This window comes from Lutra lutra, chromosome 1 (genome assembly GCF_902655055.1).
Source record: "Lutra lutra chromosome 1, mLutLut1.2, whole genome shotgun sequence".
NCBI lineage: Eukaryota > Metazoa > Chordata > Mammalia > Carnivora > Mustelidae > Lutra > Lutra lutra.
The window spans coordinates 10,342,888-10,357,800 of NC_062278.1; the positions used below are offsets into that span (position 1 = coordinate 10,342,888).

Below are 14,913 nucleotides of genomic sequence, written 5' to 3' on the forward strand. Positions count from 1 at the left end.
AATGTTTAGGGCTGGTGTTTCTTTGTCGCGGGGCTGTGCGGCATGTTGTTGGATGGCTGGCAGGATCCCTGGCCTCAGCCCAGGAGCCAATAACATGTCCCCTCCCAGTTGCGACAACCACAAATGTCTGCAGGCATTGCCAAAATCCTCGGGGGGTGGGAGCGGGGATGGAGGGATGCCCCCTACCCTCGTTGAGAACACTGGCACAGAGCTGTGCATCCGTGGGCAAGTGACTCGACCTGAGCCCGATTCTGGCTTTGTCCTTGGGGGTGGGGTGGGGGTGTGCAGGGAGGACGACCTGCCCTAAGACCCACGCTAAGCCTTATTACTTTATGTGGTTCATCCGCTTCAGGGACACTAACGCGGTAGAGGAGGAGGTGGAAACTCTGTGAGCTGGTAACAACAATGGGAACCTGCTCTTTTGTTTATCCAAACAGATGAGTTTTTTCCAGGAAGGGACCATCAACCCTTGCCCTCGCTCCTCAGCCGCGTGGAGTTCTTAGGTCGCGAAAGAGTTCTACACAGCGGGCACTGAGATTTCAGATTAGCGATGGCAGAGATGAAATTAAATATGTCCTGTAATATGAAGCACTGTTTTTCATGGGAAAAGAAGTTCTCCCAACGTAGCCATTCCAAGTCTTTTGTCCAAACATTAATGGCATGCAAATATTTATGATTCATACATGCCCCTTTAATTCCCAACCGTATTTTAACAATAAACACTGCATTTTCACAATGAAGCAGAATAATCCCTTTGTCCTCTCGCTGGGCTCCGCAGGCTGGCACCCAGCAGCATCACATTCTTCCTGCACGGTAATTGCTGACTCCACCCAAGTTTAGGGAGTTTTATGGTAGTCTCACGGCAGCCTGCCTTGGACTGTGCTTAAGGACATCCTGGCTGTTCCATTGGAAGCCATCTTAAGGTTGTATCAGCGTTTTCAGAAACTGCAAGTGAACATCCTTGCACTTTTTCTTTTGGCCATCTATAAATGGGGGAATTCATTAATCTGGCTATGACTTGGAAAGGTCTCTTACTATGTTGGCATCTTGCATTCTATCCAAATCCATGGGTTCTAGATGATACTAAAGCCATTGTCTCCTATTCAAGGGTCCTCTGATTCATAATGACAGCATAGAACATACACGTCTAGCTGTGATGATTCTGCGGGTCTTTGGAAGGTAGCATGGCATGTATGAGACGTGGGTGCCCTTGCAGGACTTGCTAAGAGGTGCTAGTCTTGGTCTCCCCATCTGTGCAATAGGTGTGATGGTGCCTTTCATACACACTTGGAAGGTTATCAGGATGACTGAAACAAAATAATGTCAGTGTAGCAGGACTCAGGAAGAACCACACCTCAGTGTGGCCCTTCCCTCTGCAGCGAGAAGTGCTGAGGGGAGGCTGGGTAAGAGCCAGTGGAATCAGCCCATGAGTCCCTGAATAAGAACATGAGGAAGGAGGCTGTTTTCCAGTGTCCACTCCTGGATACAAGGAATTCTGTTATCCTGCAAAGAACCTCGTAAAATGAGAGTGCTGGAGATATAGCAGGAGTTTCATAAATATTCATAAATAAATACAATAATAGTATTATGATCATTGCCGCAGACATTTGCTAGACCTTTTGACACAGGCAGGACCTTGTGTTTTCCGTTTTAATTGGTGAGTCTCACACAGGCTTTGGACCCTTCCAATCAGAGAAGTAGAATGTCCATCACTTTTTTTTGAGAACTGACCCCCACCCCCAAAGGTCACTGGATGAGGGTACCTTATTCATTCTTTCTTCAGTCGTTCATCAGATGTGCATGAAGCATATTGTCATCTCAGTTGAGACATTTCGGGGTGTGGAAGAGTATCCAGGTGAAGGATAGAGAAGAGTGTCCAAGCAGAGAAAATAGGGTGGGGAGGAACGCCTGGTCTGTCCAGGAGCCAGGAGATGCTTGGGTAGCCTTCTGGGGAAGATCTTGGAGCAGGATGAGACCCAAAGAGCTGCTCAGGACCTTGACATCCATCCACACGGGGAATTTTGGTCTGCACCCAGGGAAATGGAGAGCCACCAGCTTGTATTGCAGCAGGGACTGGATGTACCTGGATACAAATTGTAGGAAGATAGGCAGATAACAGACGGAAGAAGGGAAAGGATGCCTGGGGTACAGGGACCGAGAACTTCCAGTTCTCCCTGCAGGCAGCCTCAGATGAATGCATACCCAATTTGCAGAAAGCTCATTTGGTAGTTGTCATTGTGCCCAGAGTCCACTCCTGCCAGGCCCTGCCTACCACACCCCCAGCCTTGCCTGGGGCTTACCTCTTCTTCTGTCTTAGCCTCCACACCCACCTGACCTCATGCTTCCTAGGAAGCAGCCACTGTGTGGTTTAAAAGACTGGTGGCAGGAATAGAAGACCCCAGCGCTGCCTTGCTTTCTAAGTGTCCACCCCTGGACCTCTGGGTAGCACCAATGTGGTGTTGGGCTGTGTATTTGAGCCACTGGACCATCACTCAAACAGAATCCGGGCTAGGACGAAGCCACTTTGATCACCTGTCCTATGTTAGCTTCTAGCTCAACTTCTGCTGGGGAACTTGGGCCACCAACCAGAGGGCTCTCCTGGCAGCAGTTGTGGCATTGGCCTAAAGAGAGCTGTAAATTCAGGGTCTTAGAAGTGTTTGGGCTAAAAGGATTAAAACCTGATTCTTCCACCAAAATACTCAGGAACTCTGATACCAAAAGAAAAGGGAAGATTAGCGAGGGACTGTGAAATCTAGGGAAAAGAGTGCAAGGTCACATGACCATCATAGCCCCTTGGGGTTTGGTAACTACTCTCCCTGAAGAAGCCTCCTCCCCCATTCCTTTGGTAAAGCTGAGCTCACACCCGAGCCACAGAAAAAGGCAAGTGATGCTTTCAAAGTGGAATCAGATATCATAAGGACCCAGCTGTCAGAACTGAAAGTTTATGGAAGAATTCATTGATCCCGTTATCAGACATTTTGTACTGTCTTGGAACAGAAGACACAAAGATTAATAAAATGCTGTCCCTGTCCTCAGCTTGTTTTTAATAGAACATCTCCAGAGAAAATGTTTTGCATGTTTTTGGTTTTCTGTAAGTAAACCAACTTTTTCAAACAATCCATTGTTCAAAAAAAAAAAAATGCTGTTTTTTATGAAAAACTGAGTTCTGTGTTTTGAGCTTCTGTCAGTAGACTTTGGGGTTGGGGGTGCCTATAGCATGGGCCTCCCACCTACATTTTGCCCGTGTGGATACAGGTACAATTACATAAACACATCCGCAAACATAGGGGGCCTTTTGCACAGAATTGGGCACACATCAACATGTTGATTTCGGTTCAGTTTAGAGAAAGTAGGAAATTTCTGTGCCACTTGAAGGATTTGTACCCTCTTCAGAAATCCCCAAATAAACAATGATACAGCTGGACTGTCAAAAGTCGTGGTATGTGTTTGGATGACGAAATGGACAGAGAGCAAAAGCATGAATTTTGGCCCTTAGGTTGGTTGTTCCAGTGGAAAAGTGAGACATGTAAATTAAAAATATTTTGTGAAAAATATTTCAGCTGTCCCCTTGGAATCGGAGGGTTCATTAATTTTCATACTCATTTATCCTTGATGAAAAAGGAGGCTGGGCACAACCTATACAGTAAAAGGAGAAAGCCTCCGGCAACATTGCAGAATCAGTTGGGATTTCCAGAATTTGCGAAGGGCCAAACTGGGGCCTTCACTGGCTGTCTTGTTTCTCAAAAGACGCATTTTGTTTTGTTTTGTTTTGTTTTGTTTTGTTTTTCTTTTTTCCTTTGATTTTTCCTGACTCGCTGCCTGCCGTGTTTTAAGTGTGTGAGCACAACCGGCTTTCCTGCAGCGATGCACGCATGCGTGAGAACTGTGCTGGGGCCTCGCGTGGCTGTATGACCCCCCACGCAGACGGTCCTCTGTGCCTACAGCCTTTCCTTGCGTGACAAAGGGCAAGTTTCACATCCCACCGAAACTGCCCAAAAAGGAGAAGATGACTCACAGGTCCAAACGGACCCCAAGGACAGCCCAGCTGCTGAAGAGCCCCAGCTCTTTGTTGGGCTGTTGGAAAGTCGCCCCTGACGCCACTGGAGTAGGGGGGCATTGCTGTGACGGGACAGCACCCCCCCCTCCCCGAATCTGCTCTTTGACTTCTGGACTAGAGAGGAGTTGGAGTGGCCTTTACGCCTCTTCTTCCCCTCCCCGCCCTCGGCCCTTTGGGGAGCAGTTCTGAGGTTTAGCCACTTCCCAGATGCGGTGAGGAAGTGGAGTGGGCGCCCGGGCCATGCGGAACTGCAGTGTCCAGCCGCGGCTTTATGAGACCACAGTCGGCTGTCAGAGTTCACCAGCCCCAGGGCCTGCAGGCGCGGGGAGACCCAGCGCGCAGAGCAGGGGCTGCCTTGCCTTGCGGGTCAGGGCCGCCAGCATCCGCGAGGACTCACCCTTGACCTTCTTCCCAACTAAATAAAGCAGGCAGTATTTTGTCCTGCACTTGGACGAACAAGCTGGCGTCTAGGGGGAGGCCACAGGCTCTGCTGGGGAGCATTTGGCCCAGCTTGTTTATAAGGCGGATCAGCCAGCCACAGCTGTGACTCGCCAAGATCGCCAGCTGGCGGGGCCGGAGTGAACTTGACCTTCGAGTTAAACGTGCAGTCTCTCCCTGATGGGGCTGTGGGCCTCGCTCTGCTGTCCTGCTGGCCGCCCTGTGCGCTCTGCCTTGGTTTGCTGGAATTTCTAGGGAAGGGACCTGGTGGAGCTCTGTGGGTGCGGCCTCCCCAGTACTGACGTGCACACCCCATTACCCCCTCGTCAGGCCCCAGCACACCCCTCCTCACCTGCTCCTCCTCCTGGGATTGCCCAAGGCTCAGTCATTGCAGTCATTGTGATGAGAATCACGTTTCTCATGTCTCTAACGATAATTAAACTAATACTTGCTGACTCGTTATTTCATTTCACTTGCATAATGGCACTGTGAGATGGAAAGACTGGTATTATTAGCCCCATTTCGCAGATGACAAACAGAGGCCCAGACAGGTTAAGTAAGTTGCCCAAGGTCACACAGCTAGCAAGTGGCAGAGATTTAAGACATGGGCATTTTGGCTTGAGGGTCTGGACCAGACCTAGCCCTCTGTATATTCCCAGGGCCACCAGATTGTATAATCAGTGCCTTATCTTTTGTTGTTTTGGGGTGTCAGGGAGCCCTTCTGTCCCTTGCCATGTCCTCCCACCTTATTCAGTTCCAGGGTTTGTGCTTCTAAATCGTTTCCTGCTGGAACCCAACCATGGACCAGAGCAGAGGCTGCTCTCTGGACTAGGGGTTAGGTCTCCATGAGGGGGGAGAAGGGAGGTCTCAGTGCCCCCCACCCCTTTAGCTCCCAAATCCCCATGCTGGACACCTGTAACCCTGCAGCTCGCCCCCTGGGGGACCCAGAGCTGTAGCTCACCCAGGGTCACCTGTGCGCTGGCCAAGACCCCAGCTTGTCTCCTGGTGCCAAAGCCAGGGCTGCGGGGAGCCCTCGAGCCTCTCCTGGCCAGAACTGTCTCCAGGCTGCAAGGGTGAACCTTGGCTGTCTCTACAGCAGCAGCATCCTCCTGCCACTGCCTTTGGTCCTGCATTTGGTCCCCTCTTGGGGTGGCTGTGATTGAGCCGGCCCGCTCTCCTTTGCTGTCCTCTGACCTACTGTTCCGGCTGCAGTTCGCTGGGAAAAACACCTGAGCATCTTTCACCCTCCACACCCACGCACTTAAAATACCAGGCCCATAGGTCAATTTCATGAGGGAATTTGGTGAATAACGCGTGTGCTTCTGGGGTGTGGCTACCCCTTCTGCAGGTGCCGGCCAAGAAGGGCTGAGTCTCAGCAGGAACGGGCCGGGAAGTGGTGGGCGGCAGAGCGTGGGAGGGTCCTGGAGCTCAGCGGGTCAGTCCCAGGTGCCCACTGGCCCACTGTCCCCAGTTACCAAGCACACAGTGCCAGGGCGGGTGGGAGAGCACGAGAAAGTGGAAGGCAGAGGTTTCCTGGAGTGGGAAAATGTCACACCCACCTGTGAACCAAATGTCATCACTTATTACCTCCGTCTGTGAGGTAATAAACAGGTGTCCCGGTGCTCAAGGCTGTGAACAAGAGCCCATTGTGAGGGAAGCGACCAGAATAGCTCCACCTTCGTGAACCACATCGCTGCGGCCAGAACTTTGGCTCTAGCTGGTAGCTTATGCTGCACGGACGGTTCGTAGGACTGCCCATAAAAGGATGGGCATAAAATGATGGAATTATAATTATGAGCAACAATTTCCAATTTCACAAATATTCACTTTGGTTGAATTTCATTCCTGATTTAGGAGGCCAATCTGTGGTTAACCAGGGGGCGGCATTCAATGCTCAGCTGCCAGGAGTGCAAATTCAGCTCGGTGAGAAGCTGCTCTTGCATTATAACCAGGCTTACAGTTAGCTGTAAACACATTCTGGGTATAGGGAAGCCATGGGACTATAGTCACTATACTCAAAAGTTGGTTTTTTGTTTTTTTTTAAGATTTTATTTATTTATTTATTTATTTATCAGAGAGAGAGAGAGAGAGAGAGAGAGAGAGCCATGCAGGGGGAAGGGCAGAGTAAGAAGTAGGCTCCCTGCTGACCAAGGAACTCAATGTGGGACTTGATACAAGGACCCTGGGATTATGACCTGAGCAGAAGGCAGACACTTAACCAAAAAAGCAACCCAGGTGTCTTCACTTTTTTGGGCGGTGGTAGAGCATGGGAAAAGTAACAAGAGTCTGGATTCCTGGTGCTGGTGTCACGGAGTTTGCAAGTAGAGATTTGGGATCCCATGACAATAATGCAAACAACAGTGGGTGTAAAGTTGAGACATCAGGGTTCTGCTGTGTATACAAGCTGTGTGACTTTGGGCAAATGGCTTAACATCTCTGAGCCTTGGCTTTGCTACCTGTCAACCAGGAACAATAAAATCTATCTTGTTTATTTCACAAGAATGTTATGAGCATCAAATGCAATAGTATGTGGGAATGTGTTTGAAAGGTTCTAAGTCCTACACAAACCTAAAAATGCCGGTATTATGAAGATGATAATTCTCTCCTGTCATTTAGGAAACCAAGAATAGGGTGGTTATAACAAGGCTTCCACAGGAGAGGGACCCATTTCAGGAGGTAAAAAGAACAGTTGCCCATAGAGCAGTTGTGACCCACAGTGCCAAGACTGGAACTCTTAAGACACTTGGTGTCCGAACTCAAACGAGGTTGAATAGTGTTCCCTAAATCATGTGCACCAGGACCCTTGGAATGTGTGACCTTATTTTGGTAGAGGGCCTTTGCAGCTATAATCAATAAGACGAGGGCATCCTGTGTTACAGTGAGCCCTAACTCCAATGACCAGTATCCTTATAAAGAAAACTTGATTTGGAGATGGAAGACCCACAGGGGAAAAGGCCACGTGACAACAGAGGCAAAAACTGCAAGATTTTTTCTTGCAGGAAAACCAAGAATTGCCAGGAACTACCAGCACTGGGGCAAGGCCAGCAAGGATTCTCCCCTAGTTCATCTGAAGGATTTAGCCTTCCGATAAAGCGTGGCCCAGCCAACACCTTGATTTTGGACTTGTAGCCTCACTTTAAAGTGTGACAGGGTGCATAGAATTCTGTTGACTTAAGCCTGTGGGTCTCTGCCGGTTTGGGACAGCAGCCCAGGCAACTGAGGAAGTGCACATGTGCCCATGAACGAGGACGCCAGGAGGGCTGCAAAGTCAGAAGATACAGTCAGAGTTGCAGGTGACCTTGTGGGTATTCCACAAGTCTGGAACCCCCTGTTTTGCAGACCAGGAGACTGGACAGGTCAAATCATTAGTTCTAAGAACTCACATCTAACCCTCTTGCCGGAAGTGCCGCCCACCTCCACATCACTGTGCCCAGCTCTCTGGGCCTGACGTGCCATCCCACCTGCCCACCCCCTACTTTGGCAAGATGCCAGGGGAGAGGTGATCTGGAGCATCTTCCTGAAGCCACATGTGAACCATGTTCTCAAGATGGCAAATCCCTGAAGCCCAAAAGGAATCTTCTCCGAGTTCCGGGATAGAAGAGCAGCCGATGGGAAGAGCAGTCTGGGGGCTGGACCCCCTGGGCTTCTCCAGTGCTTTGGGCCCATGGGCACCCCTCCCCAGAAAGCAGCCTCACCTTGACAGGCAGATAGGTCGGCCATGACTTTGGTTGTAAAGCCAGGCCGGACAAAGCCCGTTTCAGCATCCAATCTCGGTTTGTCACTGTTCTTCTTCTTCCTTTTTTTTTTTTTTAAGATTTTATTTATTTATTTGACAGACAGAGATCACAGGTAGGCAAAGAGGCAGGCAGAGAGAGAGGGGGAAGCGGGCTCCCTGCTGAACAGAGAGCCCGATGTGGGGCTCGATCCCGGGACCCTGAGACCATGACCTGAGCCGAAGGCAAAGGCTTTAACCCACTAAGCCAGGAGCCCCTGTCACTGTTCTTCTTGTCACAGGCTTCCCGGGAGACATGGTGCAGGTCCTTGGGGAGTGTTCACTGGGGCTTTTCATGATTAGGAATCGCTCGATTGCTGTGGCCAAAGATGACGCAGTTGACCCTTGAACAACGTGGGCTGAACCACGCAGGCCCACTGACATGCAGGTTTTTTCTGATAAATGCGGTACAGGACTGTAGATGTATTTTCCTTACAATTGTCTTAATAATGTTTTCTTTTCTCTAGCTTATACTGTATTGTAAGAACATTGTATATACTACATAGGAAATACAAAATATGTATTAATTGACTGCTTACATTGTGGGTGAGTCTTCTGGTCAGCAGTAAGCTAATGGTCCTTTTGGGGGGATGTCAAAGGTTATACAGGAATTTCCACAGTGCAGGGGTTGGCACCCCTAACCCCTATGCCATTGGAGGGCCTATGTATTTTTACTGAACCTTTTTCGTGGCTTTCTTTTGTATTAAAACATGCATGACAGTTGAAAGTATATTCTGCTCTAACTTGAGGAAGGAAGGCAAGTTGGTTTTTTAAGCAGCTTTGGAGCAGATAGGGGAATGAATGGGCCTGTTTTGTTTTCCCTTCATTTCTGTTTGGTTTTGTTTCATTTTACATGACTAAGAGGAGACACTGTTAAACAGAAACCTACGGCCATGATGTGGGCGGTCCGAGCATCATGCTTAGTCAAACCTTAGAATCCTGCTGGAGAACTCTGAGAAACAGAGAAGAAAAATAACAAAAGTGGGCACAACACACACACACACACACACACACACACACACACACACTTACACACTCACATGCATACCTTCATGCCCCAGGTACTGTTTTAATGGTTTTACTCCTATGAACTCATTTAACTTCCCTGCAAATGCTGTAAGGTACAACATGCCGTGCATACCCATCTTCCAGGTTAAGGGCACTGAGGCACTGAGGGGTCTAGGGCCTTGCCAAAGGACAGCTAGCCAGCATTCAAACCTGGAGTTCATCCTCTGAAGCGCTTGGCCAAGAAGAAATATTTTAAATTTTTAATAGGCATACATATTAATACTTATATTATTAATATTAATTGTTGGCATATTTATATTAATTACTTACATGTTAGCCCTTGTATTCTAACTTATAAATATATTTTTAAATAGTTTTTTTAAAGTAAATATTTACTTACATGTTAGCCCTTGTATTCTAACTTATAAATATATTTTTAAATAGTTTTTTTACCAAAAGCATAGTGGTAAACACCTGTAATAAAAACACAGTTGCATGTCACGTGTGTATGTAAGCGGTTTAGGTGGAGATCCACGTGTGTGTGAACGTTTATAGTCCTTATTGAATCTCAGTCTGTCAGTTCCATATCGTTAAGTCCGTTTATTGACTATAAATTTTGTCTGGCCAATCCCTTGAGTGCTTCTAATAACATCTAGCATTTAAAAGTAATATTTAAAGTCAATTAACCAGCAATTAGTGTTTTTGAAATACAGAGAGAATAATTTTAACTTCAACTATTCGCAAGCTCGGGAATTCTGTCTTTCCTAATGCTATGTTAGAAGGAAAAGATGGATATGGTTTCTTTTACTCCGTGGAGACAGTTGGGAGGAGTGGATAGCTGCCAATCCAATCCCATGTTCCCTAGAGTCTCGACTCAAAAGAAAACAAAACCAAATCTCTCTTGATCCTGTGTTGTTTATTGATGATTTAACGAAAGCCGTGTAACCACGTGAAGTGTTAACATCGAGACCAACACCGGAGGTGTGCCCTTCAGAATTTAAGCAAAGTCGAAGCTAAGGCAGTGTTGGAAAAACCACTCACTTACGCTGAAGAAGTACCACCTTTCCAGTCTGGGGGCTGGGAAGCAGAAATTCATGGGTGTGGCAGGTCCACCCGGCCGTCTGCTCATTTTGTGGTGTTCCCTTTTGTGTTTCAACAGGGAAGAGCTTCACTCTGACCATCACCGTTTTCACCAATCCACCACAAGTTGCCACTTACCACAGAGCCATCAAAATCACAGTGGATGGACCCCGAGAACCTCGAAGTAAGTGGGCCCCCCATTGGGGCTGGCATGCCTTTGGGCTGGTAAACTGAGGCACCGGGGATGGTATCTCAGAATCCTTGGGTTGGCCTGGCGCTGCTACGTGTGGCTACATGTGGCTACCTCTGTCAGAGAGGACTATGCGGCCCCTGCAGAGAGAAAAAATTTATGGTTGACACTCACCCCTCAAAGGCTGTCTCTGAGCCCGGGACTCCTTTTAGAGCATTCTGTTAGGGGGCAGAGAAGCAAATCGGGCAGAGTCAAGTGTGTGTTTGAAGCATTTCAGGGCCACAGGAGGCTGAGGACTTGTCCCTCAAATGCACAGTGAAGTGAGCACAGGATCAGAAACAAACAGTAAATGGATGGGTGGGGGGCATGAGGGGGCCTGGGCACCAAGAAAAAGTGCCTGAGCTTCAGAGTAGACCACAAGGAGCTGATTACCATCCATGCTGGCCTTTTGTCCATTTGTTAAGGCAAGAGATGGAAACTATGAAAATGACCTTTTTCTTTCTGTGGCACAGATCAGAATCTTATTACAGGACTGATTAAAATAGAGAATGGGAGGGCAGAAGAATTCCCGGGGGAAAACCAGTAACTATAGAAAGACGGTACCAAAAACAGATCTCCTGTGAGGAAAACTTTTTTAAAAAGCAGTGGGGTTGTTTAGTCTGCAGAAAGATGTCTTCACGGTGACTTAATGACTATCTTTGAGTAAACCCAAGAGTAACACTCTTTTCCAGAGCCACACCCTTCCCCAGCACAGAGGCCGCGTTCTGCCCAGCGTCTGCGTGCCTCCAAACCGTATCAGGTCCCTGGTGGAAAATGAGTACTCTCTCTTCTGATGGGAGAGCGATTCAAAAACAGGGCTTCCCGCTATGCCTGGAGGTCGAGATCCAGGGAGATCAGGTCGTAAGCCGGAGTAGTTAGGAATTTGGGCTCTGGGAGCAAAACAAGAGGAGTCTGGTGGTGGTTCAGGCACATAAGCCTTCAGCAAGTTACGGAGCCTCCCTGGACCTCAGTCTCCTCATCTGCAAAATGGAGACAATAGTGAGAGCTGCTTTCTGAGACAGAAGGAGACAGTGCTGGGTGCCTGGCACAGAGGACGAACTCAGCCAAAGTTCTCCATCCCCAGTAGAGGCTCCTGGCTGCCTCTGAGGCTGCCGCTAGCAGGGCGGTCCCCCAAAGGCACTTCTCACGGTGGGGATGCTGCTGGGGCCGGTGGGGTCACCCCCAGGCATGGCTCTCCATGTCACGCACCCTGTGCTCACCCCAGCTGTGGGAGTGTTTCCTGCGGTCCTGGCCACAGCCTCAGGGTGTCTCAGTCACTTGCTAGAACCATCCCACGTGCTGCCTCAGCTTCCTCAATGCCCCAGAGTGGGAAGAATCCCCACAAGGAACCACCATACCCACCAGGGACAGCCCCCCAGGACATGGCATTTCATTCACCATCCCCTTACTGCCATTTGCCTAGTCTGTGACTCCCATTGTTTCTGACCTCGTTTACCCCCTCTCAGCTTTTTTCTCTTGAAGTCGTGGAGAAGATCCAGTCATGCCCAGACTCAGGAAACTCTGGGGGTCGGTAGCATCCCCTGATTCCAACTTATGTTTGAAAAGCAGGTCACGGGCAGGGGACCACTCAGTGACAACCAAACCCACCTTTGTAGGTTTCCCAAGTAGGAGCAGCAAACTGAAGACTCATAGCGACCCTGTTCTGTTAATGTGACAGAAACATGGCGCAGGTGCCTTGGCTCTCTGCAGAGGCCCAGAGAGGAAGCAGACTTCGGTTCTAGCCATGCACAGGGCTGGGGGCAGGCAGTTGTGAGGTGTAAGGAAATTGACTTTGAGGGTAATTAAACTTTGAGAAAGGCCCACTCAGGTGCCTGGAGAATTGCTCTCTGTTAAAAAATAGAAGCCATTCAATCATTGAACGCTACATCAAAAACCAACGATGTACTCTATGGTGGCTAACCGAACATAATTAAAAAAAAAAAAAAAAAAAGAACCCATTCTAACCGTTCAAATGCCAACCTGCCTGGAGGAAGAAACTCAAACCAGTGACCCCGTGGTATACCTCTACCTGTTACTCTCTCCTGCATTAGATAAAGGGCGGGTTTTGCCTCACTGCCAATAGTTCCCATAACATTCGAAGACCCACCCAGCTTCAGAAGACAAATGGTGGGCGCTCTGACTTTTAAGAATTGGCAGTCAGAGAGGGAAAATATGGTATTGTGGTGGCGTGTGTATCCTGTTTGCCCTCCTGCTTCAGAAAACAGCCATGATTGAGAACGGCTCCTTGAACAGACAGAAGGGATTTGCTGCAAAGAGGCACCCGTTCTTATGGAGTCTTTCCTGACAAGTAGAATTTGGGGTCTGAGGAAAAATTAAATGGAATGTAGTAAGCATGGTATAGGGAGGTGTTAGAATCCCAGATAGATAGTCTCACACAGCACAAAGGACTTCTAGAAAAATAATTGAATGCACACAGGCTCCCGGGTGGCTTGAGCAATCCTGACTTTTCTGTTGACCCTAGGAAACAAGGGTGGGCCCTCAGCGCTAATTTTCATGGTTGTCTTCCTCATTATGTGAAAATCTAGATTCAAGGTGGGAACTACTTTTTGATGAAGCTCGACTCACAGCCATTTTCCTTCTTTCTTTCTCTTTCTTTCAAAGACAAAGTGAAGCAAGTTTTCTTCAGTTTTATTGAGATATAATTGTCATACAACATTGTGTAAGTTTCAGGTTCCGAACATGATGATTTGATATATGTGTATGTTACAAAATGATCGCCACAGTAAGATGAGTAAACACACCCATCCCCTCAGACAGTTACAGTTTTTGTGTGTGTGTGTGTGTGTGTGTGTGTGTGTGTGTGTGATGAGAACTTTTAAGATCTGTTCTCTAGCAATTTTCAAATATACAATATGGTGTTGTTAGCTCTAGTTATCATGCTATACTTGACATCCCTAGGACTTGTTCACCGTATAGCTGGAAGCTTTTACCTTCTGACCACCTTCACCCACTTCCCTGCACTCCCACTCAGCCCCCAACCCCCGCCCCTGCCTTCCACCAATCTTTTGCTCTCTGTTTCTAGGAGTTCCTTTTTCTTTTTTTTAGATTTTACATGTGAGATCATACAGTTCTTGTCTTTCTCCGTTTGACTTATTTCGTGTAGCATAATGCCCTCGATGTTCATTCATGTTGTTGCAAATGGTAGAAATTCCTTCGTTACAAGGCTGAATAATACTCCACTGGGTGTGTGTGTGTGTGTGTGTGTGTGTGTGTGTGTGTGTATTTTATCCACTCATTGATTGATGGACACTAGGTTTTCTCTGGTCTTGGCCCTTGTGAATAACTCACAGTCACTTTCTAATGTAATGTTAAGAGAGGTCATTGCATGTCAATCAGGATGCCCACTCAGTGTCACATCTGTGGATTAATAACACCTCCCAAGTCCCTTTTCTCATAACAGGACTATGAATTCTGGCCGATCCTGGCAAAGTGTCTCTGGCATTCGCAACTCAAATAGTTTTGAAAAGTTCTATTGTTTCATGAAATCAAAGACTAGGGGAGAGGAAGGAAGAGCCTCCAGGCCTAATGGCCTCAGACTGAAAAAAGGGAAAAGCCCAGAGAATTGAAATGATGTACTTTGGTTGAAAAGAAATAGTTGGTGATGACGGCAGAAAGAGAATGAGGAGCTCCTGGCACACAACCCTGCACTCCTATCTTACCATCCATCTGTCCTTCTATCCATGCACTGCTCCATCCACCTGTGCCGTACGTACATGACCTATTCTAAGCTCTCTGATGTGGCTTTGTAGCCACATGTTTGAAATGAGGTGTTGGCTTCCAGGACGTCTCAGGTTCATGCCTGCTGTAAGATGGTCTAGAAAGGGCAAATGGTGGTGTCTCGTCACAGGCATGGAGCCTTCAACTTGAAATACTTGTGCACAAGGTGTCACAAGGTGTTTCTCCCCCACATTTTGCAGGATTTTATTGACATCTCAGACTAATAGGGAAATTACCAGTGGATGAAAAATTGAATTTATTATGGAGAAAGAGCACCAGCAGAAGATATCCTGGGCTGGGCTCCGTTCAGCAGCAATGGGGAATCTGTTTTCAGTTCATAGATAGAACACTTTGTGGCTTGTTAATGTATTGAAAGATAGTGTTCTCATTAAGTGCAAGAGTTGGACTGACAGGATTTTTCAGGACAAGGATATTTGAGAGTTGTTTTTATGTATATTTTTATACTTGGGGGGATCTGGTGAAAAACTCTAGCTCTAAACCATGCGTCTGTAATACAATACTATTAAGATACTGAAGCGTATTCTCTGCAGAGACTAGGTAGCACCTCAGTGCTGTGGAGGAAGATATTTT

General features: G+C 47.7%; 1 protein-coding gene across 9 annotated transcripts in view; it reads left to right on the forward strand.

Moving 5' to 3' along the window:
- RUNX1 (RUNX family transcription factor 1) overlaps positions 1-14,913 on the forward strand; it is a 263,629-nt gene that overhangs the window by 188,021 nt on the left and 60,695 nt on the right. For all 9 annotated transcript variants that reach the window (XM_047720321.1, XM_047720355.1, XM_047720364.1 and 6 more), the window contains one exon: positions 10,435-10,539. In XM_047720321.1, the coding sequence (XP_047576277.1) occupies positions 10,435-10,539 (105 nt within the window). The remainder of the gene's footprint in view (positions 1-10,434; positions 10,540-14,913) is intronic.